Below are 27,448 nucleotides of genomic sequence, written 5' to 3'. Positions count from 1 at the left end.
TACTACTAACTGACATGTTTTTCTAGTACATTTTCTAGCGGACCGCAGGCTGGACTCGGACATTAAAAATGTGCAGTTCTCCTCCTCCAAAGATGACCCGACAGCTGCACATCAGCTCAGGTCATGGTGTGTTTCTTTAGTACTGTTACTGTTACTAATGATGAAGTTTTTCTCCCTAGTCATGCGAATATTGAGCACGAGACATGATATTAAATCCTTGTGATGACTTAGGTGTGTTTCCTTATTACTATTGGCCTTATGAATGATGAAGTTTTCTCTTGCTAGCCATGTAAATATCGCGCAGTACGCGCATGATATAAAACCCTTGTGAGTCTAATCTAATTTGTTAGAGTCGCCTTCTCCTGTGTTCTTTCTTGCAGTCATGCCTCCTCGCACCGTCACCAGTCCCAAGAAGAAAAGGTCCAAGCGCAAAGGATCTGATGCTTCAAAGGCTGGCTTGCCCAAGAAGACTTGGGCTGCAGACGTTGCTGAAGTACCCGGCGCGGTACCTCTTGTATCCCTTGGCCTCACTGCAGCAGAAGTGAGAGACAATGCACCCTGGCGTTCTGGCCGCCCTAATGCTGGAACTGGAGGTAGGAACACGCAGCTGGAGAAGATCGGATCAGCACTACAATCTAAGCCTTGAACCTATGGACGTAAGGGCATGATGTCTCTTGGCCCCGACATTCCAGTCAATCCTCAAGCCCCAGAACCACGTCGTAAAGGTCGAAAGAAGTCTTCAAAGGTAAGCATCTAATTAATGTTGTTACTTACGTTGATTGGCCTGCAGGAGGTTCCTCCACCGTATAGCTCACATCTAGATACCCATCCAGATGTCCCAGCCATGGATATCGTTCACACAGGGCCCAGCTTTACATTGCAGCAACCTGGTGGAAGGTTTGGATTTGCTACTCCAAGCACTACAGAAATCGCTCATTCCGATACTACCGAGCTCAATCTTCAGGCATCGAACGACCCATATGTCGCCATTAGGACAAAGGTCGTTGAGCAGTGCACTCCTGATGCTATCGCTGAGCAGAGTGCTAGGGACGCAATCGCAGAGCAGTGAGCCAGGGATGCTATCGCTGAATGGCATGCCCAGAATGTTGTCCCTGAAAGTCCGGTATTGCCAAGGTCCGTGTTTTTGGAGCAGAACTTGGATCCAGCCCTACGCCAGGAGGATGACGCTGTTAGGGCTCAGTATCGTTTGAGGCTGCTAGGATCCGAGGAGCACAGTGACTCCAAAGGCAGTAGCAGCAGTGGTGATAATGACGACAGCGACGATGAAGATGCCGATGAAGAGGACGACAAAAAGGACAAAGAGGAGGGCGATAAAAACGACACGGTTAAGGGCTTGCAGGATTTTGGTTGGGGGGAGGTTGGCCGACGCCAGAAAGAACATCCAGGTAAATATTTCATAGCGATTTTTTTCTCTCCACTAATTCAATTTTGTAGGATTTTTAGAAGATGCACTACCTTCGCAACCTGCAGTCGCTCGCGCTCTCACACCTGAATTTGAATTCCAGTACTCGCGCAATGAAGATGACGTGATTGCCCAAATGAGCCTTGATAAAACCTCAGTAAGTTTTCTAGTCTGGCCAAGACCAATTCTCATTTTAAATTGTTTGTTCAGCAGAACAAAAGCTCTAAGGTATGATCCAATCATTCAATTGTATCATGCTTACATTGCTTTTCTTTCAAGGGCCCTCCGGACAGCTCACCAGGACTGCAAGGGCAACGGTCCCAACACATGGAGGTAAGATCAGGGAGATCATCTTAATTGACACTCATGATTGAGCAGACCATTACCTCAAAGCCCGACGACGTATTGCAATGCCACCATAAGAAAAATGGAAAGCCCCGCCTTCCTGAGCCTGAATCCTTCAAACTATTGGATCAAGTGACCGAGTCTAGTGTTCAGCCATCGAAAAACAAAAAATCCAGGTCATCGCATGGTGGGCCAACGCCCGATCAATTATCTTGGTACGGGCCACGCTGGAAACATTTTCTGAAGGATGCCAAAGCAGAATGTTGTGTGCAACACGCCCTGGAGAACCCGTTTCCAACTTTGGTGAAGAATCTACCAGGAACAATAACTGAAGTTCTTGTTGCAGTGTTGGTCGTGTGGGATACAAACGGCAAACAATTTGAAGCTGGCAAGTACTCATTCGTTCTTATTCGTTCTTGAACTCATCTGTCATATTGTGATGCAGGGGTTTGGCCAGAGCAAAAATTCAATATGACTCGGTTGGTAGGTGTATAATTCATTTTGTGCTGATACCTCAATGATGGTCTATACTGAAAGCTGTACGACAATCTTTCAACTTGGCGATCTGACTTGAAGAAGACCGCCATAAGCACTGTACCAGTATCATATTTGCTTGTTCCTCCGCTTTCAGTCCCCGTTCAAGAATGTGCTGCTTGGATCGAACATGCTGCAGCTGAATTAATCAAAGGATCATTTTTCTTACGGTTTGGGGTGGATGAACAGGTAAGTGATCTGGTGCTGATTGCAATTGTACTAATGGAAGATTGCCAGGGGAGAACACGAAACTTTGCTCATCCTGCCCTTCATGAAACCGTCATCTCATTCTTCTACACAGGACCATACCAAATTGTGCGAAGGATGCCGGAGATCTTCCACACGGAATTGCCGCTGTCATGTTTGGCTTTGGTTGCTGCAGCAGTAACTTTCTCTCCTTTACCAATATTGTATGTTAATTTTGCGTTTTTATGATTAGTTCAATTGTGTCCTCGACGGCCTTGCAAAGAATGGACACGGAAAGTCATACCCGAATTTTTCCACAAAGGACTATGGACCTATCTATCGTCGGATGCTGGAATTGCTCAAATGTATCCTCAAGGATGTGTATCATGGGCCTAGGCTGTTAGCTCAACTGCAAGAATGGGCTGCAGCAGGATGGCAAGGATCTTGACTCCGTGAAAATTTTCATACTGATTTTCATTTGTACAGGGCTGCAGCTATGAATCTCGAAGGAGTTGTTGAGGCGAGGCACGACCACCTGCAGATTCTTCTCAACTAACGTTTCATCCTGTTTTATATCAACCGAGCATTTATCATTTTAGCGCACCATATCATTGTATTCCCAATCGTGATCTAGTACCATCTGTCATAGTCATGTGATTCAATATGATTTTTGTGTTAAATTCTGTCCAGTGTAATGTAAGCAGTACAGCAAGCAATGTCTGTACAGCTCCGATTCTCTGGATGCGCTGTGAGTGTCTGTACAAAGATGGACAGCAAAACAAATTGCAATTTAGGTAGAATTTCGTAATTACTGTGTGGTCTGTGGGTGTCTGTACAGAGATCCACAGCGCAAAGTGTTACTGTGATGAACTGACTAATTGGGACCAAGCTGTAGAGCTTGCACACTGTGCAGCACTGTACAGCACTGTACAGCACCAAGTAGTTTACTGATGCATGCTGGGGAAGCACTCCTATCTTAACCATGGCCTACTACACACAAATGCAATCTCCTCTAGACCACGTGTTGTATGCCTGGTTCAGCCCAAAATCATGACATTTAAATAAGACTCGGCTCTGTCATGCTCACCTACCATGAGCTCGATACATGCTGAACCATAATATTGGTCGAGCACCTTGGTATACTGATTGTCCCATTTCTTGAGCAGCACGGCTGGAGACCAGCCTGCATGTTACTGTGCAGCATTTGCGAGTATGTTGATGGAAAGAGGGCAAAAATTGATAAGGTCCTCTGACTACTTTGGCTTCACTATGACTGATGGTGTGGCAACAAATTTCAAAGAACACTCAGCTCATTGAGGATGGCATTCATAAGAGAATTATTTCCCATGCCTGCTGGACCAATCAATCCAATATGCTCGTCATTGGCGACAAGGTTCATCACCACCACAAGATCATCGTGGTCACACAACATGGCCGGCCGCAATGGTGGCTCAGTCAGGTGATACCTAGTTGTATTTAGAGAATATGCACAACCCGACAAAATGGCAACTTACTTTGGAACATTGATATTAGTAGTATTGAGTCCCCAAACGAGCTTGTCCACACTTATTACAATGCGAGTGATCACTTCAAGCTTGATATCAGCGGCAAATTTGAAATGGTGACAGAGAAGAGCCTCTACCAAGATCATTGCTCCAACTGTGAGGCTACTTCACTATTCTTGGAGCTAATCGAGCCAATTGGCATCGTCAGTTACTATTGACAACCTGATGTCATGGATCTTTAAGGTATCAGCAGGCTGATTGTGCGATGAAGTTGGCTATGTAATTGTATTTGCTCATATACTCATTCTTCCTTCTGAATTGTGGCCTCCGAGTAACAGCCAAAGTTTGAACAAAAATTATTGAACCACGACAATTATAATCACACCAAGGAGACATACCTTACTTGTCTCACGCTGCAGCCACTTTGACAACACAAGGACGGCCTGGGCGTTGTGGGAGTTCGAAGTCTTCATTGGTGTGAAGTTGAGAATGGAAGAGCGAGAACAACCAGCCAAAGAGTGGCATCTGGACGCGAACTGAGCCCAAGTTCACAATTACAATTCACAGGAGCACAAATCGGCAAACCGATAATCTGCAGGTGACAGGTCTCACCAATGACATGTCTATATAAACTCAATCCTCGGATTCGGACATCCAGTTAGCTAAGTAGAGTCAGCGTGTATATACCTGGGGGAAAAACTAGCGCACCATACCACTAGCCCTGGAGCTGATAAATGCTGGAACACCATTTCTCCTCTGCTCTAGTATGCTGGGGCCCCGGTCGGGTATTGGACCTTTGTTCACCTGACTCAGGCCCTGAACAGCATCTGCGGTAAACAGGACCCGGCTTTTTGGTCCACTAGTAAATAGAAGCGGTGAGATAAAAAAAAATCTGATCAGTCAATATGAAAGTAAATGTAAATTCATAATTTCTAGGTAACTTGCCAGTAGCATTTCATTCAGAACCATTCTCGAGTCCGTAAGCAATCCTAGACTATCCCAAACTGAAAAGTTGTATTAGTAGATGCAACAGCGGCAATTCATCAGGTCCTGTCTACGTGATTGAGAAGTTGGTCTATGTGTGAGCCTTGGACATGTTTCTCCAGTAATAAATTTCAAGTTGAATATTGATGTGGGACATTGAACTCGGGTTCTACCGTAATTATGTGACTGCCAACATTGACATACTGTCTCAATTCGACTCAACTCGCCTTAGCAGCAACACAAGTCAACTTTAGATCAAAAAGGCTCTTGTTTCTAGATTTTCAGATGCCATTAGATAGCAAAACCAGCAAAGCTCAGCCCTCAGAAATGTTAACCGTGACATGTTTTGGTCAAGATATAATGTAACCACTCACCTGGTGAAACGGTTTGGATCGGGTACCGTGAGCAGCAAGACCCAAACCAAGGATACTTCAGCCTAATATGTTCAAGTTCACCATCCCCTGAGGTAAGAGTAGGTATTTATGGGTAAGCCACTGAGCCCAATCCAATATAAAAACCATACTGTCCTCCTCCTTGGATTCAATCAGTTCCTATCAACATCTTTGTTCATCTTTGCTGTCTGCAACTGATACCAAAGCTCGCAGCTGCAACCATTCCTAACTTTGATAATGCAATTCTTCCTATTCTGAAATAGTTCAGCTCCAGATCTCCAAGTAAATGAGGCACATTGAGTCAAGCCCTCAATCGCCACTCACCAAATAGTATATCTTCCAGTCAGTTAAGGAATAGTTTGTTACTCATTATCTAACACCATTGGACCTTCTTTGCGCCTGGTGATGCTGGTTACCTGGAGAATCACCTGCTCTGTCTCTACTCGCTCATCAACATTACCTTTCTCGACAACTCCCGGTCCAAAAAGTTCCCTCCTGGTCCACGATTTCTAAGCTAGTCTGTCTAGGAAACTTGGCTTTGACAGCCTGTAGCAAATGTTCTTACTTTAATAATACCCTAATTATCTTTGAATCTATACTCAATTAGCATGTCCAATGTATTATGTATACAAGAGAGCACCCACACTCTATCTGCGAGCCCATATCAATACTAGTGTTTTGATCACCGTCGCTGGTTCACTGATACAGTGCAGAGATTTGCAGGTTTTGATCACCCCTTCCTGACAAAGCTTTTGTTTGCTGTAGGTATTGATTTGCATGTATGCAGATTGATTCGTAGTTCTCAATCACAGTGACTCACCTATTACTCACAAGATGGACCACAATAGCAGCGCCCAAACCCCCTGCATCTGACAAGACATCCCCTCCTATTCAATATACAAAAAGCTTTTGTCAGTCTTCACACAGGCATTCAACGCTGAGCTCGCCCATGCTCCCTATCATGAAATCACATTTACACTCGGAGATAATGTGCAATGCATGGGCGAAAGGTTATTCATCCAACATTTAATGCAGTAGTGCTGAAAAAAACAGTGTCTCCCCTTGGAATGCATCTCAAGACTGGTGTCACGAGTTCCAAATACAAATTATTATTCATTCTTAAACTCCAAGTCCTTTAAGTGTCCAGTCACAATGCCTGTACCTAAGAATATGTTTACCGTTGAAGAGGTTCCCATTGTTGCGTCCATTGTAGAATTATCAGAGTCACATGATTTATCGGACAATGCCGAAGATATTGATGTCATGCCTCGCGACACTCTTGGAATGTTCCAGAGTCTTACTGCAGCTACGGCATGTGTTATGACATCATAATTATATATAGAATCATATGATATCTTTAATTATTCTGATTGGTTAGTTAGTTCACACTCAGTTTCAATCTCAGTTTCAATATGTGTATATATGTAGGTAGCTCGACGTAGTCAGTAGTTCTTTAGTTCAAACCTCTTGTATCTCCTAGTGAGCAATCCAAGACATACCTGCTGCCTTATCCTTTGTTGTGATCTTTCTATGTTTGAGTCCTAGTCTCTGCCCTGCGTTAATTCGTTTAAGGGGTTGTGACAACTGGTCCAAACTTACAATATTAGGATATGCAGGAACTGGATGATGGGGTGGGAGAGAGGGGCTACTAGCAAGTCATTACTTGGGGGATTGAGGGAGAGGGTGTGTATTGTTGGCCATGAATATTAATTGAGACTGCGAAGTCTGAAAACCATCGTAATGTAAATGGTTGATTAGTGGTCCAAGGTTTGAGGCAAGTAGTCGTACAAATGCTGTAATGCTGGCTGCATTAACGACCATTGGCATGCGGTGGAGATGCACAGCAGAGAAACAGTATGATCTGAGCCCACCATGAGATGTATGGTGGTTGTGCGAATGCTGTACCTGAAGCAGAAGGTATTGCAGATGTTGAGGCACTGGCAGGTTGATTGGGCAATGATGATGCATGGGCTGGGCCATGCAATTGTGTTTGTTGCTCATCATATGCTCGTTTTGCTTTCATCAAATTTGGCCCCCAAGCAACAACCGAAAACTGAACAGAGTCACTAAACCATGGCAATTGTAAAGGTGCTCAGGAGACACCTACCTGCTTGTCTCATATAGCAGCCACCTCGACAACACAAGGACAGCTTGGGCATTGTGCGAATCCAATTTCTTCATTGGTGTGGGGTTGAGAGCGGAAGAGTGAGGACAGCTGGATGATGAGTGCATCTAGATGTGAACTCGAAGGGGTTGTGGGATGTGGTTCATTTGCTTCGTCTGTGCTGAGTTGAGATTGGGGGAAAGTGAGCCAAGGCGAGCCAGGAGAGCATGTGGATCTAGCAGCGAAGGCGTGGATTGTTGCTGAAGTGCGTCTGGTGCATTATTTTCAGGTGAAGAGCAGTGAATGAATGATGACAGGTGAGCGAGAAGTCCATTTACAGAGGAATGAAGGTGCACACCACCCATTGAGGAAGACTGGATACAGAGGTCTAGATAAGAACTAAACAATAGAAATACTGGCTACGCACCTCAATATCGGCTTCCATGCCATTAAGAATAACTAAGTGTTCGTCAAGACCACCAAACTGGCTGGGACATCAAGTAGCATCAGCCTGAAATGTTACTGTTATAATGAGTGAGGAGGATTTATAACATGGCACATACTTCCAAAAATGACTTGTCAATGAGCGAAGAGCAGGGTGTGTGCTGTATTCCTAAATCAGAATCATTATCTCAAGATGCCTTCTGTTTGAGTCTGTCTTTTGGTGGCTAATAGCCGATATTATCAGTGAGAGAGAACGGGCAATATCTGAACACTCACAATATTGGTACTAGTGGAAAGTAGGTCTTCCATGCCAGCTTCTTTGAGGATGGTGTGAACATCCCATGTGTACGCACTCCTGTTTTCGCAAGCAGTGATGAGCACCTTTCTATCTGGGGAAAAGGGCTGCAGAACTCAAATCCTTTTGGTGCTGGAGGGAAGGTCCAACTGGAAGGTTGGTATCGAGATTCCATAGACGCGCTGTTTTATCCCATGATACACTTGCAAGGAGGCAGGCAGAGGCTGGTCCTCGTGACCTCCAAAGATAGCGATCTGCTTCCGAGTAGCGATTTCAAATATCCTGATTAGGCCATTTGAACCGGAGATGAGCTTCTTCCCACCTGTGACTCCCACGTATAGCCTCTAATTAGATGTGATTATAGATAGGGCTAGCACATCTAAAATGACAGAGTTCCAGTGTTTCCAAGCCTCTTTCAATAACTCTTGCATAAAGAGTGACTTACAGTGGCTCAAAAAAGTGTCTGAATGTTTATGCATTTTCAAGTAATTGGGCAATGGAAAGCCAGGACTCAATGATAACAAAGAGGTGTAGGGACATGTCTGGAATCCCTATATCATGGCTCGAATTTGAGAAATTTATCGTGAGAATCCAACCATATATGGGCAAGATATGGTAATTTCAAAGACATGACATGACTCATTTGGACACTTTTTTGACTTTATATTTAACCAAGACTATTCTACAATTCTAGTACTTGGTGTTACCCCCTTTGGCTTTAATAACTGCTGCAATCCTCCTAGGCATACTTTCTATCAATTTCTGACACTCCTCTTTAGCAATCTTTTTCCACTCTGCTGCAACTCTCTCCCATAGTTCAAATAGCCCCTTTGGAGGATCTTGATAGGCAGCAAGTAGTCTTTTGAGTAATTCCCAGAGATGTTCAATGGGATTTAGATCTGGAGACTGTGCTGGCCATGATAGAACATTGATATCATGGTCTTCAAACCATTTTGTGGCCAGTTTTGAGGTGTGCTTGGGGTCATTATCTTGTTGAAAGATGATGTCTTCTTCATCAATCCCTGACTCCTGCATGCTTTTGAGTAGACACTCCTCTAGAATGGAGATGTACTGCTCTGCATTCATCCTTCCTTCTACCTCACAAAGAATTCCCACACCATTCCATCCCATACAACCCCATACCATCATGTTTCCTCCTCCAAACTTCAGTGTACCCTTGACTTCTCTTTCTTTTAATGGTTCTCCTGCCTTTTTCCACACATATTCCTGGCCATCTGACCCCATTCTATTGATTTTTGTTTCATCTGACCAAATAACCTTCTTCCAGTCTTCCACAGTCCAATGTTGGTGCTTTAAAGTAAAGGCTAGCCTTCTCTTCCTATGAGCTACAGAGAGAAAAGATTTTTTCTTGGTTACAGCCTTGAGATTGGCTGCCTTGAGGGTGTTTCTAACAGTTTGGGTTGAGACAGGAGTGGAGATGATGGAATTGATGAACTTGGTAGCTTGAGTAGCATTTGAAGCCTTGCCAGATAGAATTTGGTGAACAATAGCTCTTTTGTTCTGTGGAGTAAGCTTGGGGGGACATCCCATTTTATGATTTTCCTTCTCTGGCATGTGTTCCTTTATGACTGTAGCAATAGTGGACTTGCCAAGACCAGTTTTGGAGGCAATTTGCCTAGTAGATAAACCAGAGGTGCAGAGAACAAGGATATTATCCTTTTGAGCAGAGGAGACGGGTTTCATGATGATTATGTTGAATGTCATAACCTTATGTGGGTTTATATATTCAAATGATATTAAAATCAGACCATATCAGTATTATGACACCACTTTAATCAAGAATATAATGTATGAATGGTCTGATTTTGTAATTTTAATGAAAAGTCAAAAAGTGTCCGAATGAGTCATGTATTTGAAATTACCATATCTTGCCCATATATGGTTGGATTCTCACATTCGCGCCAGGATATAGGGCTTCTAGACATGTCCCTATATCATTTTGTTATCATTGAATCCTGGCTTGCCATTGCCCAATTACTTGAAAATACATAAACATTCAGACACTTTTTTGAGCCACTGTATAATATCAACAGCTCTAGCCTCTAGTAGGTAACTAAGCGTAGGATGTTGGTGTTAATGTTCCTGGCATCGGCTATTGTGTGCCTGTTGTGTGAACTTTCATGCTCACTGTCATATACGACGAGCTCCTTAAACCATGCATATTGACAGTGTGTTTCAATTCTTAACAGCAAGCATAATAAAAGAAGTGCATTGCAACAGTATGACAGGTAAACTAGACTACTCCTCCACTTCACCATTGTCAACAACCTGGAGCTGTGAGAAGTCATCGGTGACGATGATAATATTCTGCAAACTCCTCGAGGCTTCCTCTGCCACCTCCTCTGCCACCTCCTCTTCATCTAGGTCCTCTTGAGTATCCGCACCTATAGGAGACAATGGGTTGTGTGTGGGTATATGGGCAGCAAATATATTGGCAGGAATATGAGGATCTGGCATGCTGGCACTCTCTCCGATAACGGTGCAAGCACTTAGACCAGGGAGTAGTGTACCAGTGAAGCTGGGGAGCTTTGAGATATCATCGAGCTGCTTCATATGGCAGGAGTTGAACCAGCTACAAATTTTCCGATGTATAGCGATTTGATGGGCAAGGGCAGGGTTAGCAACTGTGAGTCAGTCTTTGCACACCTGTAGGTACTTGTCTTCATCTCGTATATAGGTCACCAGACGGTGAACCTTGATATTTAGACGACAAATCTCCTCACGTGCTCGACACATCTTAAAATAAAGATCCATCCCACTCCGAGCTGCTGGTGATGACCAAGGCAATTGAGAGACATCGGAGCGTGTCTGTCATAGCAGCTTGAAGTCAGCAAGAAAGGCATACTCGACAACCTCCTCCCACTTGAGTATTTGCCGGGGAGGGTACACTGCACTGGCAAGGTTGTTGTACGTGTTGAGGGCAGATCTGATGGTGGCAGAGCGTGTCTGTAAGGCCCTCGCAATGTGTTTTCGTAGTTTGTAACCTAGAACATAGATAGAGTTAGCTGAAACAAGTCAAGCTAAACTCGAACTCACCTGTCCCTGCCCTCTTCATATTTGCAAGTTCAAAGATGCGAGCCACAACCAAACCTTCCAGACGGTCCAGGGCACGTTGATACTTCCTATCAGCTACAAGCCTCCCTGCCCTTTGCCACTCTCCATCTTCTGGAACCCAGCGAGCAATGATACCGAGTCTGCATTCTAATACCTGAACCAACTTCAGGTTTCTCTCATAGTCCTCGAGAATGTGGCACCGCATGCTTTCAACTTTGCGTGTGTTTCCAATGTCTGTGCCATATGATAGAGTATTGTGTGTTCTGAACGTGTTCATTCCTGTTTCAAGAGCAACTCTGTTTTTTGGGGGCTTCAGTAACTACGAAATACATACACCAAAAGTAAAACTTACTTGCTTGCACTGAGATTCACTAATCTCTGCCAGTATTCCATCTGACGTGTCTCTTCTTCGTGTTCTCGTGTTAGACCCTTAAGGTAGATTTTTTCATCTTCAAGCCAACATTCAAAAACGCTCTCATCTTTGACTTTGAGGTCTTGCATAACCTTTGGTAGGACAGCTTCGCCATTGGTGAGGATCTCGAGAGCTTGTTTGTAGTTACCATGCAAGAAATTTGCTAGCCAACCAATAGTTATGTCAGCGAGCACTTATGTATGATAAAGGGACCGACATACAAAGATTGCCATATACCTCGAGCTCATTGTTATGCTCAAAGTATGAATCAATGGCCTGTTGACGATGAAAAACGCTAGTGTACTGTAGAGCCAATGCAAGGGAGTTTGACTTAGAGAACATTCGCTCACAAGTCTCCAGATCCTCAATACCAATACCTTTGATATAAGTCGTTAATGAAAAAAGTTGACATAACCGCCTGTGTGCATGTCCGTGAAATGCGCCAACCAGGCAAGTGTGACGTAACGAGTGTGCAAGGGAACCCAGAGAACTGTTGTCGAGAGTAGTCTGGAACTGACAGCCAATGTCATAGCCACCACCCAAACGGTCACCAAATGCATCCAGCAGCTTGGCAACAATAGCCAAAGGGTATTTTGCACTGTTAGAGTACCTGTTAGAAATATAAAACAAAATGACTATATACTACTCACCACTCCCTGCTCTGCACCATGTCTGTGATAAGTAAACAAAAGCTGTGGCGGCATACAGCAACAAAGACACCAGTTTCATCATAAATACCCCAAGACTTTCGTGTCTTCACATCATCCATATTTTTCCACCGGCCTTCACATGAGTTCTCTGCCAGACTCTGACTGTGTTAGTTGTCTCTACAAAAGATACACATCAATTACTCACATTGGCTCCCATATCACATGGCGTATCCCATGCAAACTGGTCTACAAAGTTATGAGATAGGTAATGGTCGCTAACGAGTACCTGGCCAGTGGGAAGCTCAGACGATACACCAAGAGAGTCATCATCATCATCAAGTGAGTGTCGCAGAACTCGCTTCAATGAGTCGTTCCCATCCATAGCATAGAGAATCTTGAAGTGTAGCTTCTCTTCATCAGTTAGTGTATAAGTGCATGCTGGACACGCATGTTTGAGGCACCAGTCAGGTGAGTCACGTCGGAGTGATTCTGTGATAAGTGAGGCCACAACTGTTCTGATTTGAAGATATGAGTCGAGTGCGATTTAAAATTGACATGAGATGTGCTGGTGGAATTCAACCTGTAGTATGTGTAAGTGTTGAGCATAGAGCACCATAGAACTTAAAATTGTACCCCATGTAAATCACATATCATTTTGACGAAGGCTTGAATTGATAAGTGAGGGCTCCTGAGGTGTGCTACCCGATATAATTCGAGGGCTTCTAATGTTATGCCCATCACTGGTGATATTGGGAAGCAAGGCATAACGCCTTGACAAACCAGCGCAGAAGCAATTGTACAGTCCGTCAATGATATTTTCAGTAAGAATTTCTCAGCAACTTTAACAAATTTGAAATGACGTGACATTGAAACCAGCAAGTAACTCACAGAACACATCAACTACTGTCACAGGCCATTGGCCACCATTCAAGTCGGTCACCTTGGTCTCTTTGCTGTGTAGGCAATCATAAAAATTCTTGAAGCCCTTCTGTGATTTCTCCAGGCTCCATATAAGGTATGATTCACTCATCACTTGTATTTTCTCATTGAAAGCAAGATTCCGCCGCAGAACATGATCACACTATGTGCGATTGTCAACATGTCGAACCCTGTGAGTACCATCTTGATCCTTTCTGATGTGCGTGTCAGTTGCTGATTGTCTGCTAACACGCACTCACAATTTCCAGACCTCACCCAGAACACCTCTTGCCAGGTCTCCAAACTCCCCACCAGCATGGCTAATGGGGAGCATGTCAGTACCATCCTAGATGTCGCCAAGATTGAAATCTTCGGAGTCCTCAGCAATGTTAGGTGGAAAAGTTAGGGGATCTCTGAGAGCTTCTAGAGCTTGACGCTCTTCATTTGTCATTGCTATAAACCAGGTTAGTGTTCTGATTGTTTTTTGAGCACTTGGACCAGGCTTACCTTGTAGGCAAGTCTCCCGCCACTGTTTACAGCTGGCTGCTTGCAGAACCAATGCTCTATGTTTGACCACCTTCGACACACGGTTAGCAGGAAGCCCATCCTTATCTTGCAAGGAGCCTATGTGGCGGATAGACCGCAAAGACAGGTTAGTGTGAACTTGTTGTGTCTGACGTCCTCCTGGATTTTGCATTTTGTTTCTTGCATACAAGTCAGCTATGGGTACATTTTTTGCACATTGAGCTGTGTGTGACTAATCATAAACATTATTAGTGCACATTTCCGTCAATTCTCCCTTGTTCGATTAACCATTTCCTCAAGTTTCTCATGTCAACCATGTCACGTGCTCCCTCACCATCTGTTGTTTCTTGCCATGATGATCATGTCCGGGACTTATGTCAGTTGGTTGAAAGCATAAACGTATCAGGTGGGTCATGGGTCTATATTATCTGACAATCACCCACATGCTCACTCTAAAACAGGTTCATCGTTGGACACGATTAGCTGGAAGCGCAAGACTGTTGAAGAGACTATCACAATCTCAAAAGCATCACACATGAACTCCTCACGTGTCAATCAAACCATCCCAATGTCTGATCTATCTACTAGCTCACACGCACAAGACCATCTGCTGCCTTCAAGCTCATCATCACACACACAATCTTCTATGAATGCCGCACTTCTTCCAATACAGGTACTAAAGCCTAGCGAGATTGCACCTCCACATGCTGGTTTGGAACCTGAAGGGTTCTGGGTGGTTACCGTCGGCCAAGAAGTTGGTATATTCTACCATTGGTAAGTGTTGTTGTCCTCTCTCACTTATGATAATATCGACACTTATATCAGGGCTGATGTGGCTGAACGCACCAACTTTGTTAGTGGTAACGTTCAGAAGTGGTACCCTTCATTCCAGAAGGCACTTGAGGTATATATGGTACAATATAATGAAGGTAGAGTATGAGCAGTACCAACCCCAGGTGGTCCTTTCTGGCTGTCTGCATCTCCAACTTCCCCCTCTCAGTCCACTGACTCGGATGACCTGTGGTCGCAGGTAGATGACTTGTCGGAGACAATGTCACACTATGAACTTTAGATACCTTTGTAGTAGTTCACTATCTCAGCTGTGTATATGTAGTACTTGCTTGTAACTCTTTATCAATGGAATCTTTATACTCGGATCACAAAATGTGCTAGCTACTCTGCGTGATTACAAAATTGATGCTGATGTGCAACGGTGATTGGACGACATTGGACTGCACAGTTGCATTACCTTAATAGTCTGCATGTATCCCACAAGTGTGATTAGTGATTAGCTAGTGATATACAAGAGTCATAGCCCTAAATCAAGGTCCACTGCACTCATCACACATTCAGTATAACAGATGACCTAACCTTGGATGCAGTTGGTGGTTTAGAATTCTATGGAAGTGCAATATGCTAGAGATACAATAACATTCGCTATATGTTCGCCATCAGTTCACTATGTGTTCACTATAATGTAAGTATTTTGATATGTGTTCGCCATCAATAAGACATCGCTTGACATATTATATAGTCAGACTACTTATTTTTACTGTTAGCTACCTTAACTTCAAAGAAATTGACCTCCAAAACAATACAAAGGAGCAAATCATGTAGTAGAATGATATCATGTTTGGGGCTCCCTGCAATATGGGCAGCTGGTATGTACAATGTCTTCCATACATTCGAGAAGTCCCCTGCCCTCACAAGCATGTAAACCACATTCATCAAGAAAAATGGTAGTCTCTAGTCCCCCCTTCTTTTGCGCACCTTTGAGTAGTTTTTCATGTGTCATCCCACACATGTTTAGACTCCTGGGCCCATCCCTTTTGCCACCGGTGACCTGCACCAAACTGGTTCAGTGCATGGATGACTAATGCTCTCCCATGAGCCTAATACCCTAGAAATCACTACGAGACCATTTCCCTCTACTCTAAAGCCAGAATGCAGCTCAGACAAATATTTCATTTCATCTTTTCAACAGAACTCGGATAGGCTGAATATTTTTGTATATTTAATTCTGCGATGAATTTTGCTTAGTCATCCTCAACAATGACTCAGGCTAAATCCCACATATGTCAGGTGACTGTGAAAAATAGTTCTCGCATGGGTTACCCTGGGAAAACTTCCTCAAAACCTTAAATACTTGCCTCGCGTCATTTTCTCATTCAACAAAGTAACATCAGAACGGAACACCAATGATCATGAATATTTCTCTTGCAGTGCACAATCAGCCTGTCACAGGACCCTTCAGTCACATGATGCTAAACCACATGATCTTAAGTCAGGTGACTTTTGATCCAAACAAATGATGACAGAACACTCAGCCCAAGCATGCTGACTAATGCTGACTAATCATGGTCTCATTTGTTGCAATATAGGCAACCCCTGCAAAATGATTTTTTGGTACCACTGACTAAGCTCACCCCCCATAGATGGCGGGAAAACATAGCACAGCCACCCTTTTTTTTTGTATATAAGACCCAAATTTTTGCCCATAAAAAGAGAGCTTTGTAGCCCCACTTTCAGAATAAAATTGTGTGTGAAGTGTGATCATTGTCAACAACAGTGACCAGGGCTGTCAAGTACCTTCAGCAAAGTCATTGTAACCAGTAGTCAGCCAGCAACTTTCAGTAACCAGCAAGCCCCTAAGCTCATCAGCATCAGCATCCAGCAACACCCTTAGCTCATCACCACCAACGACGACCAAGACCTTGAGCTCACTGTGCTCAACGACCGACAGAACTTTTTTTTGATTTTTCTTCTGTCTCTTTTTCTCTTTCTTTTCTTTCTTTCTTTCTTTCTTTCTTTCTTTCTTTCTTTCTTTCTTTCTTTCTTTCTTTCTTTCTTTCTTTCTTTCTTTCTTTCTTTCTTTCTTTCTTTCTTTCTTTCTTTCTCTTTTTCTCTTTCTTTTCTTTCTTTCTTTCTTTCTTTCTTTCTTTCTTTCTTTCTTTCTTTCTTACTTTGTCTTTCTTGTCTGTCTCTTTTTTGTTTTTGTTTTTGTTTTTTTTCATTCTTTCGCTCTTTCTCTCTTTTCTCTCTGTGATCCTCTCTCTTTCTTCTCTTTCAAGTTTCGGTGCTAAGCTTTCATTCATATTTTCAGAAGCTTTTGTGTTGTCTCTTTCGTCCATCTAGACTCCGAGTAGTTTAGTGGGGAGACTTTAGGGATTGACAGTAACGCTTGACCTCACTCATCTGAGTAGCAATACTGAGCCAGGATCTTCCTTGTCTGCTAGACTTTAGTTGTTGAATAGGGGACTTGGTACTGAAACCAAGGACGTCCGTTCCTGATTCTGTTTAATACTCATCGTGAGTTCCTTGGCAGCAGGTTCAACAGTGAGCTAATAGTTCTACTGAGCATTGATTAGTCTTGACCTTTGATTCTACCTGTTTGTGCTGAGGGGGTTGATTGCTGTAGTTCCACACAACTCTTTTTGAGATATGATTGTTACAATGCATTGTTGTTGAAGGAAGGTTTGAAGAGGTGTCTTTTTTTCTTTGTTTCTTTTTGTCATCACCATACCATTGGGTTGACTAGTTTTCTTTCGTCTTTCAATCACTGCCATACCGTTGGAGTGATTTCATTTCAGTTTCATCTTTGTTGGATTGACTGCATTGTTGCTGACCTTACAGAAGTACTGTTGTCTGAAATAGCTTGGGAAGTGTAAACAGCCACCCACGAACAACCACATTATCAGCCATTGGTATTTGTCTGAATCACTGACCGTGGAGATATTTGTTTTTATAGGTGTTTATCTATAGATCATCTATCTAAGAAGACACCGGTTGGCCATGTTCTCAATGTCTTGCAGGGTTGGCGTGTCACAGGAACAGGGTAAGTCATTCTCCATAGTCAGTAGAGATCCATCATCGACCTCAGGAGTGATATCGTGAGAATTGAGACTGTCGAGCATGGGCGAACTGACCATAGGGATGTGTATAGTTGGCTCTGCAGGGGCTTTTTTTTTTGGCTATGAGTGCAGTCAGCAAGAGTAAGAGACGGAATAAACAAAAGGGATATAACCTGGCCCGCTTGCTTAAAGATGTATTTAAGCACAAAATTTCAACTTGAGAATGAGAGTAGGACTGACCTCACCATCCAAACACATGCCTTTGCATTTTGCATGTCTCGAACTCTGAAATAGCAGGGAAGTACAATCTCAGTGTCAGTCAAAGGCAAAAGCTTACCCTGGCTTCTCAAGCCAATGCTTGGTAGCTATGCACTGCCTGCTCAAAGTAACAGCAGGATTAACCTCAAAACATATGTGAATATCATACAACTGTGAGTCTAAAATTGGGACTTACCATAGATTTGAGGGGGAAAAATGGATTGTGAGATTTTCTTTGATCTAATATTAATGTGTCCTTACCTTGGGGATTCCCCCTCATACATTTTGTAGAATGTTCATTCTCAGTGGATGTTTACCCCCGAATCAATGTCATACACCAAACTATCTGAACATCATCGGCATTCAAGTTGGATCAAAGGGTTGTGACAAGGTCATCCCAGCAGAGATTCCCCCATCAAAAAACTTCTTCCCAAAATTACAAAGTTGCCACTGTGCAACCGAGGAAGCTGACAACAACTCCATCCAGATATTCCAGACTTTGGATTCACCCATCCCTCTAATTGGCAACCCAAGAAGTATTGTGAGTTTTTTGATTGTTTATGTCTAGCGATTTGTATTAATGCCGTTTTTTGTAGGGCTTCAATGACGACTGCATCATCCTAATCCATTGGCGTGATTCTCAGGTTCTCGAGGCAAGCACCTTTTTTCTATTCGAGTTGTTCTATTATTGACTCTGATATGCTTTTTTTAGGGTTTCAATGATCTGACTGTGTCATCCTAATCCCATAGGTATGGGTTTCAGGTTCCTGAGGCAAGCACATTGTTTTTTTAATCGCATCCCCTCCTTCTTACCCACACAGACAACTATGAGCTACATTTTCTCTGAAGATGACTTTAATATCAATGGAAATTTCATCGACAGCGGAGGACCTGAATATCTTGCAGGGTCGCTCGATGAAAATGAAGGTGTAATGTTATTTATGTGCATCTCCCACTCTTTATATTGACCTTTGAAAAAACAGGATCGAGCCATACACCCCAACCTTGGCACGGTATTGATTGGCAGGACCCATCACTATACTTGATGCCGCTGACGAGTGATGAGTTAGCATTCCTCAATGATGGCCCAGCCCTTCCACAGCCTCCTACTCCCATCATCGCTCAATTTTCACCTGACACACATGAACCCACACCTTCCTCTCGCATGTCATCACCTGGTGGTGAAGAGTCACTGTCAGAGCCCCTCCATGATGCAAACTTGTCTACCTGGGCAGCACGAAACCCAACTCATCCCATGATCCATTGCTGGACCCCACCGCCTCGGCTATCAGATGCCAAGAAGGCCTCTCAGAAAATCAAGAAAGACCAGAGGACAGAAATTGCAAAGTGTCTACATGATGCTGTCGCCAAACATCTGCAAGAACAGAAAAATGGAGTTGAATTGCTCTCACTCGCTCACAATGTTACTCCGAAGCAGATCAATGACATAATCAGTAATCAGGCCAAGTATCGCACGGAATGCAAGGTCCACCTCAATAATGCCCTAATTCACGCCAAAGCTAAGGAAATGAACAGTGGTACGTGAAATTCATTTGCTTGCTCTTGTTGTCATACTTATATTCTGTTGCAACAAGACCAACATAATAGCTTTCAGTACACATTGGCTGAGCTGCACGAGATGGTTGCTCAGGACCTCCAGATGCAAGATTTGACGAAGGATGAGAAGGCCACTTATATGGCTGCTCTCAGTGAACACCGTGAACAAAAGGTAAGTAGCATGCGAGCAAATAACATGGCTACTGCACGAGACATTTTAGTCACAACAGAAAGGGTGGTCAAGGAGGTGAGCTCTCCGCCTGTCACATGTATTCTACTGAACTTATCTTCACTTCGAAGCTCGACAATTTGCATACTCACACAGGCACCTACGGAACACTGTTTGTCGTTCAGGGTCACATCAATGACACCATTCAAAGCATGATGCATGGTACTGACAATTCTGAAGACTTCTGGGAGGATGTTTATGGGTCTCCAATGGCCGATTTTCTCCGACAATACGAACAATGGGCCTGCACACAGAATCAAAGTAAGTTGTCTGGCTCCTCACAGTGATATTTTATTCTTATTCAGTTGTTTTGAGACCTCAATGAACGCAACTCCCTGGAAACGGTCCACAAGCAAGCTCGAAAACTGATTATCCGAGGACTGGGTATGTCACAGTAGTGTGCATGAGTACTGTCTGACATCTTTACAGTTGCGATGACTGGCAAAAGAGACATCACGATGAACTACAGCAGCTACGAAACAGCAATTACCGAGACTTATGCAGTCAAGCTAGTAGGATGGCCTGAGGGTGTCAAGTTTATTAGTCCTTCGAACATTGGGACAGTCAGTGAAATTCGCAAGCTCTGTGATGTACTCAAGGCACAAACATGTTACTGGGCTGCTCTCACTCCAGCAGAAGTCAAGATTCACAGTGCCAAACTTGATGTGTGCCGTTCCGCGGGGCAAGTTGTTCGGCAGCCATGCAAGAAGCATTCTGATGCTGGAATCGCTCGCAAGCATAAGGCTCCACCTACCACAGGACAGGCAAACAAGGAGAACAGAAGGCTGTCAAAAAAGGTGAAAAAGAATACTAGTGCCCAGCATCGTGAGGTCCCTAAAAGCGTGGAGTTCATTGAGTCATCTGATGAGGATGAGGGCGAGGGCGAGGGCGAGTAGTACACCATGCTGCTCTTTTATGTATATTCTGAGGATCTGTACATATCTGAATAATTAGTAGCTGTCACTGTGTAAAAACGCTCCACCAATGTCTAAAAATGCGCTGTCAATATGCATGGTTTAAGGAGCTCATCGTGTACGACAGTGAGCACAAAGGTTTACATGACAGGTACACAATAGCCGATGCCAGGAACGTTAACACCGATGTCTTACACTTAGTTACCTACTAGAGGCTAGAGCTGTTGATATTATAAGTTACTCTTTATGCAAGAGTTATTGAAGGAGGCTTGGAAACACTGGAACTCTGTCATTTTAGATGTGCTAGCCCTATCTATAATCACGTCTAATTAGAGGCTATACGTGGGAGTCACAGGTGCTTCTTCCCGTCCGATGTCCATGCCAAGATCAAAATTATAGTGTTTGAGTGTTTTGAGAAGCTAGCCAGTCTTTGCATCCCAGATTGTTACAGTGTCCTCCTGGTCTCCACCCACTGCAATTTTTGACGAGTCAGGCGAGTACATCACCGCATACATCCAGTTGTTCCCAGTTTCAATTGTCAGGACAGTAGTGCCGGTGTTGACATCCCAGACTCTTACCGTCCCATCCCAGGATCCACTTGCTACTCGCTCACCATCTGCACTCCAGCATAATGCATACACAGTTCTGGTGTGTCCTGCCCAATTGGCAATGACCTTTGTCGTGTCAACATCAAACAACCTCACATTCCCGTCATCGCCTCTGCTGGCAGTTGTCTTTCCATCTGGGGACAATACCATGGACCACACTGCATCATTCTTGTCCCACCAGTCCCTGCCTATCTGTGTACCACTCTCTAGGTCCCATAGTTGGAGTGAGCCGTCCAATGAACATGTAACTATATATCCACCATGCAGATGCGCAATACCATTTATCCAGTGTGTATGGCCTCGCATCGTCTGGTGTGGCGTATTGCTGGTAGAGGAAGACATGGTCTGCACTTGGAGTCTCAACTACGGCAGATCGTGGACTGCATATACAAGATAAGTCTGTCGGGATCTTTGAATGACTAGACCGGATTGTCTGACAATGGCAATGATTATTGATGCTTGTTAGAATCACAGAAGGCATGGTTCATGAGACATCATGCTTACAGGATTCAATCCTCACTCACAAGATGGATGACATATGCTGGTGCTGCAAAATTCGAGAATGTGTCAGAGTATCTGAAGTTGCTGGTGAGTGAGTCATCAGCTTCGACTGCATAGAGTATCATTCGCAGGAAGCACCATTTGGAGGAGCCCAGTGCACAATCACCAGCAATCAATGAATGTCTGGTTGGGAGTTGAGGAAGCCGGGGGGTCATTCATGCCGTTTTTAAAGCTGTGTATCATCCAGTGATCACTTCACAGCAATGACCCTGCTGTGTAGACGAAACGCTCAGGTCTGGACCGCCTTCCTCAACATAGTCTCACTTCCTGCATGCTTGCTCCTCCGTGATTTTTTTATCATTGTCTTTCCTTCGTTACATTGACTTCGTCCTTCACTCATGCTTGTGTTTCATTAGTCAGACTACTGCTATGCTCTATAGGATTGCAATACCTCGAGTTTTTCTACCACCCTGATTCATGGTGTCAAAGGTCCTTTGCAAATCTGGCTTAACATTGCGATATAGACGTCTTTTGAAACATGTGTTCAAAGCACAAGCACATTCCGCTCGAAATTGACGACGCATAGACGGTAGAACCAGCGACAATGATCATAGGCATTAAGTTGGTATAACTGGCGTCAGAGAGGTGAATCCTATACATATTGTCATCAAGTGTGGATTGGTTACAGTGTTAATGAAGGATAGCTAATATGCTAAAAATTCGAGAAAGATAAGGTAACATGTCGAAAGTGTGAAGAGGAGCATATCAAACCGACAAATCTGAAGGCAGAAGAGGGGGGGGAGAAAGGAAAACATGCGAAAGGTGAGGCTGTTTAGCATATACCGCTCAATGATGTGGTTGCAACTTGAGCTTGAATGTCGAGTCTGGGGTCTTTTCTTTGTGAGAAGGGTCCGAAGTTGTTAGATAATAGGGACCGACCAAGTGCATTCTAAAATTCTAGATCTGAGTCTAGTGTTTTTTTAGTTATGTAACTCTTTTGGGCATGTCCGATAAGTGGTCTACCCTTCAAGCTTCAAGTTGACGTCCAGGGGGTCACTGATGCAATACAGCCTCCCGGTACGGAGCATGCGTCCAGCGATTGCACTATTTGCTTCCTCATTCATTTTCCCTTTCCGCACTCCTCCCTTGGTGCTCTAACAATATTTTATTAGACCTGCCCACCATTCCCTTATAGATTTCGTCGTGTCATAGTAATTACTCCTGATACTTTGTCAGTCAAGTGTATTATAGTTTTTGAATGTATCAATTTATATTTTACTGTTCCCTATCCCCGTGCTCAGAGCCATATAGAGTGGCTCCACCTGCTCGCGTCCGTGGACTCCTGGGCTAATGCTCGATCCAATCCAACCTACAATATGTTTTCCAACACTCGGCCTCACTACCGGAACCGGCACTATTACACCCTTATCATTGATATGACATATTACTCTGGCCAGGGCATGCCGCTTGATGAAATGAAACCTCAGTCAGTTCGTTATGGGGCCATTTACTAGCCAGTAAATGCGCCAGAATATCGTACATCAGGAAAACCCTCCCATATAGACTTAGATAGATTAGATGTTCTTAGACAAATTTTTGCAAGCTGTGAAATTTTATAGTAGCTAGCTCTAAGACCAATAGTATAGTGCAAGCTAATGATAATCATTGGCAACTAGCGCAGTGTTGCAAAACTGTATCGATCTAAGTATGTATTTACATAGAATGATGAACACTCGTCAAGAACATTAGCAGAGGTCCATTCACGAGGAGCTACAGAGCTGAAATGCGGAATCAAATGGGCACTACAATGAATATTGCTGATTGGTATGATGCTGGCCATTCGTTCTCTATTTTTAATGACACGCGAGACCTTGTGCAGGCCGTGATCTTGATCAGGTATGCAGAAGGGAGAGAACCATTCGACATATGCGAGGTGTTTTGGAGGCTGAAATGTGGACGGGAAAAGTTTGGGGATGGCTTTGGGAGGTATCGAGAATATGATACGGACTTGCGCAATTCGATATCCTAAATAGTAACCACTGAGTACCAGTCAACAGCACAATTCAGAGCACTCACCTTTGATGCCAAGTGACCCACCTGTGCCATCATTAACGAAAACAGTATCAAATCGCGGTGCAACACTGTCAGATGTAAATTTTCCTGAACGTCCAGGACGTGCATGGACACTATCGACTGTGACCGGAGGATCCCCATCACCATGAACATTATCCAAGAGCCATTTCACCTTATGAAAGACCGGTAGTCTTTGAAATGGGATGTGTATATCAGCTGCTCGATCTTCGAGCTGCCTGGCCGTAACAGCAGTGTTGACAGGAAGGGTAGCTTTCGCAACATAACATGCGAGACATTCATCAAAGTGCGTGGCACCATATTCGTTTGCGACCTTGTCCAATGTGACTGCCTTGATGGTAGGATGCTTCGTCATCGTTTGAGTATGATGAAATGTCATTTCTGGGGGACAAGGCTGATGATGCGGATGTGCAGTGTTTTCAATGAGTCTCCACTGAATGTATTTCTCGTGACGGAAAATTTTCTCCCTCTGTTCAAGCCAAGTCGTCATTTGACCAAACTTGTTCTTGTGATTCGTAGAGCGATAAGCATCTTTTGCAAGGTCGATGTGAAGGCGTTCAGTGTATTCAGTATTGTAGTTGTCCGTAGTGCCATACATCCGAATCATGTGAGCGTAGTGAGCTGTGAAGTGGAGTTTGGCAAGTTGAAGGAATTCCAAATGCCAAGGTCAATAAAGATGTCCTTGTTGTCGTGGAAAAGGTTAAGTGCCTCGTCAAGTAAAACCAGCGTCTCAGAGCTGTGACATGGGTACTGAGAAAAATATAAAAAATCTAGCAGACCACGAATGGCATGGAGGAGTCGAGCGGAAGACACATTATTAGGTAGACTGATGTCGATGATGATGCCGAGCAAAAAATGGCAGATTTGATTATGTTCTGTACCACTGACACGCGAAAGAGTTGTGATGCCCTTCGTAAATAGTTGAATATGGTGATTTGGGGGGAGGCGTCGACATTGTGCATCAATCTCCATACTGCCGCATGCATCAGAAAGCCAAGCGAGAAGATGCTTGACAAGCCCTTGGTATAGCTGATGCAGAATGTCAGGAGTTATGGAGTCGAATATATTGACATAAGGTAGTCCCTCCCAGAATGGGTGGACAATAGGCTTAATGCCGGCATCTGCACATGCACGCACAAAGGCCAATCCACCTTGGTCAAGAGCGCAGAGGGCATCAAGTACTGCACCAAGATCTTGTGGTTGCCAATTTGCAACACCAGTTGCTAGTCCAAGCTCATCGGAGGGAACGTCGCACTTTGGACATGGAGTTGCCTTGACTGCGGTAGCTAAAACTTGCTCTGGGTAGTCTCCTGCAAAACATGCAAATAAAGGACGGCCTCGATGCATTATTCCATCGCCACTTTGCATATTAATGCCATTGATGCCAGCAGCTGCGAGTGGTGCAAGTATGCATCCCACACAAGCATGATATAAATTGGCAAGCATCCGTCGGCGAGCAGCTTTGTTTGTAACGTGTTCGAGGCAAGTCGTTGGAAGGTATGCGAGGAGGACATGTGCCTGGCATGATGGTTTCCGACGAATATCCTTTGGGATGTTTCTGATAGTCATATAGACGGGGTACACTGTTTTGTTGCGAAACATCGTAACTTGAGTCTTGTCCAATGAAATGATGACGGGAGTAGCACCAGGGCGCTCGCGATCTAAGTGTTTCTAGGAAGAATACAATAATATTAGTACATTGAAGCTCACAAAAGGTAGAAAACACCAACCTGACTATTCCACCACCATTGTCCAGTATGCATCTCATGATATAAACGAATCGTCTCATCTTCGTCGGCATAATGATGTTCAGGTGCAAAGACCAGAACATCAGCAAAATTTGGATCACTGAAAAGAGCCTTGATGCATTCAATGATATCGCGATAGTAGACGTCAAATGCTTCATTAGCAATGACAATCTGATTGTGTTTGAATTTCGGACGGCCTGGAAGTTCATTGTCGATAATCTTGTTCAGTTCCTGTGTATTCTTGAAGGAAAGACCAATCTTTTCGCCAAGCTGGAAGTGCTACAATTAGATTGATCCTAGTATTCAAGTGAAGCGCGGACTTACACCTTCAATAGAAACAAGTTCTGAGAATGCAGTTGAACTTGAACCTCGTAATTTTTCCCATCGAGCCATCTCCCAATCAAGCTTCGAGGCGAATGGGGCATAAATATTATCTGCACTCAAACCATTAAGCTGTGCATGGTAGATTATATTGCTTGGCTGCTTGATGGCTGAGTCGATGGGTTGTCCAGCTCGTTGATCAGGGTAATGGACAACTATAGGTACTTGTTTGTGTTCAAGAAGTCACCGCTGCGCCATATGAAAAGCATCTTGGCTTTGATCTGCAGTAGGTGGGTGCAAGGCATCATTGTGCGTGGGTGCTGGCACTACAGGAGGTTCCCATCCATCATGATCGTTAGTGTCATGATGCTCCGCAGACTGACTTGGCGGTGCTGGTGCTGCAGGAGGCTCCCATTTGTCATGATCATTGATGTCATTATCTGAGTCTTCTTCATCCATAGGTGCTTGACCAACATCCCCCTCGTCATCTGACCCTGGCCATGCAAGCTCATTCTCAGTGTATGTTCCAAAAAAATCACCTTCAAAATGCAGCAGATGATTTGGATCAGGTGCGTCTATATCTACATCATTTTCTGGGTCTGGAGTGAATCGCCGTGAGGAAAGGTAGAGGGTACGACAGGCAGGATTGGAGGTTTTCGCGAGATGCTGACTATAACCAGTGATTGACGCAAGTTTTTTATCACAGGAAGGACATGTTATTTCAGGCATGTTCTGCGTAAATTCAATAAAACAAATGAACACTGAACGCCTGAAAATCACTTACAACTTGTCAGTCAACAGTAAGGACAAATAAAGTGTGCGAGTCTGACAGTCAGAGCTAAAAAGTGGTGTCAGCAGCATGTAAGAGGCTGTGAGGCTCTGCTGAAGTAAGAAATATTGAGTAAAGTGATGACGGTATTCCGCATGCTCAGAGATTGGTAAATCCAAGTCTTGCAGTGATGGAACTGGATATCAGACTCGTTAAGCACATCAGATAAATGACTTTTGTGAAGCACAGTAGCTGAACACGACAAACATAGAGGGTAGTAATGGAGAGGAGCATGCTTCTTGATAGTTCGTAAATGGGGGAATGCCAAAAGTTCCCAGCTGATGGGGCCGTTACTGTTACGACGGTAAGTCGCGTGCGAACTGGGATGATCTCGTAGTGACTGTAACAGTTACTAGGGAAGAACACTAAACATAGAGGGTGGTAATGGAGAGGAAAATGCTTCTTGATAGTTCGTAAACGGAGGACAAATGGGCACGCAAGCACGAACACTCACCCACTGACAATATTGCACCTATTCCAAAACGGGTCAAGTCAGTCAAAAGTAAGTCGCGATTAGTAGTAGCTCACCTGTAGTGATGACCTGCCATGATGGATGCAGGTGGTGGAATGAAAGCAAGGACACCAGAACCTCCCCTGAGAACTGGAAAAAGCAAAAGCTGCAGTAAGTATCAGTGCCCACACAAAAGCCAAACTTGCTCACAGAAAGATTAGAGCGGCCGCCACCTCTCGCATCTGACTCTGAGGACAATGTGGAGGTTAGCCAACCTCAACGGTTAAAGAAGAGGAGT

General features: G+C 44.0%; 8 protein-coding genes across 8 annotated transcripts; 3 read left to right on the top strand and 5 right to left on the bottom strand.

The window, feature by feature from the left end:
* Positions 1-382: 382 nt before the first annotated feature.
* Positions 383-2,936, top strand: F5891DRAFT_1194977 (uncharacterized protein; the record flags this gene model as incomplete). The annotated part of the gene is made up of 12 exons (XM_041368033.1): positions 383-593; positions 693-745; positions 791-1,065; positions 1,120-1,406; positions 1,456-1,580; positions 1,634-1,651; positions 1,703-1,756; positions 1,802-2,160; positions 2,214-2,247; positions 2,306-2,491; positions 2,540-2,686; positions 2,742-2,936. The coding sequence occupies 12 exons, from the start codon at positions 383-385 to the stop codon at positions 2,934-2,936; spliced, it is 1,944 nt and encodes a 647-aa protein (XP_041220248.1).
* Positions 2,937-3,478: 542 nt separating this feature from the next.
* Positions 3,479-4,466, bottom strand: F5891DRAFT_984830 (uncharacterized protein; the record flags this gene model as incomplete). Its single annotated transcript, XM_041377502.1, has 5 exons — positions 3,479-3,520; positions 3,580-3,671; positions 3,794-3,954; positions 4,003-4,082; positions 4,392-4,466. 5 exons carry the CDS (start codon positions 4,464-4,466, stop codon positions 3,479-3,481), a joined length of 450 nt encoding a protein of 149 aa, XP_041220247.1.
* Positions 4,467-7,601: 3,135 nt separating this feature from the next.
* F5891DRAFT_1194976 (uncharacterized protein) lies at positions 7,602-8,387 on the bottom strand (the record flags this gene model as incomplete). The annotated part of the gene is made up of 5 exons (XM_041368032.1): positions 7,602-7,847; positions 7,901-7,961; positions 8,037-8,086; positions 8,194-8,272; positions 8,329-8,387. 5 exons carry the CDS (start codon positions 8,385-8,387, stop codon positions 7,602-7,604), a joined length of 495 nt encoding a protein of 164 aa, XP_041220246.1.
* Positions 8,388-10,471: 2,084 nt separating this feature from the next.
* Positions 10,472-13,114, bottom strand: F5891DRAFT_1130867 (uncharacterized protein; the record flags this gene model as incomplete). The annotated part of the gene is made up of 10 exons (XM_041364580.1): positions 10,472-10,805; positions 10,878-11,041; positions 11,087-11,217; positions 11,270-11,583; positions 11,640-11,862; positions 11,921-12,297; positions 12,350-12,507; positions 12,555-12,859; positions 12,905-12,929; positions 12,983-13,114. The coding sequence occupies 10 exons, from the start codon at positions 13,112-13,114 to the stop codon at positions 10,472-10,474; spliced, it is 2,163 nt and encodes a 720-aa protein (XP_041220245.1).
* A 499-nt stretch (positions 13,115-13,613) lies between these two features.
* On the bottom strand, positions 13,614-13,964 carry F5891DRAFT_1194973 (uncharacterized protein; the record flags this gene model as incomplete). The annotated part of the gene is made up of 2 exons (XM_041368031.1): positions 13,614-13,720; positions 13,775-13,964. 2 exons carry the CDS (start codon positions 13,962-13,964, stop codon positions 13,614-13,616), a joined length of 297 nt encoding a protein of 98 aa, XP_041220244.1.
* Positions 13,965-14,495: 531 nt separating this feature from the next.
* F5891DRAFT_917385 (uncharacterized protein) lies at positions 14,496-14,717 on the top strand (the record flags this gene model as incomplete). The annotated part of the gene is made up of 2 exons (XM_041373730.1): positions 14,496-14,566; positions 14,618-14,717. Coding segments are annotated over 2 exons (171 nt in total), but the record flags the coding sequence as incomplete, so codon positions are not given.
* Positions 14,718-19,066: 4,349 nt separating this feature from the next.
* Positions 19,067-20,583, top strand: F5891DRAFT_961189 (uncharacterized protein; the record flags this gene model as incomplete). The annotated part of the gene is made up of 5 exons (XM_041375796.1): positions 19,067-19,443; positions 19,510-19,705; positions 19,759-19,948; positions 20,003-20,071; positions 20,117-20,583. 5 exons carry the CDS (start codon positions 19,067-19,069, stop codon positions 20,581-20,583), a joined length of 1,299 nt encoding a protein of 432 aa, XP_041220242.1.
* A 2,799-nt stretch (positions 20,584-23,382) lies between these two features.
* On the bottom strand, positions 23,383-26,599 carry F5891DRAFT_1254818 (uncharacterized protein; the record flags this gene model as incomplete). The annotated part of the gene is made up of 7 exons (XM_041369965.1): positions 23,383-23,735; positions 23,787-24,422; positions 24,545-25,472; positions 25,532-25,819; positions 25,874-26,061; positions 26,084-26,094; positions 26,118-26,599. The coding sequence occupies 7 exons, from the start codon at positions 26,597-26,599 to the stop codon at positions 23,383-23,385; spliced, it is 2,886 nt and encodes a 961-aa protein (XP_041220241.1).
* Between the last annotated feature and the right edge of the window lie 849 nt (positions 26,600-27,448).

The sequence above is a fragment of the Suillus fuscotomentosus genome (genome assembly GCF_016647785.1).
Source record: "Suillus fuscotomentosus strain FC203 chromosome Unknown F5891scaffold_76, whole genome shotgun sequence".
NCBI classification, from domain to species: domain Eukaryota; kingdom Fungi; phylum Basidiomycota; class Agaricomycetes; order Boletales; family Suillaceae; genus Suillus; species Suillus fuscotomentosus.
Note: the sequence above shows the minus strand (reverse complement) of the source record. Positions and strands in the feature narration are given on the sequence as shown.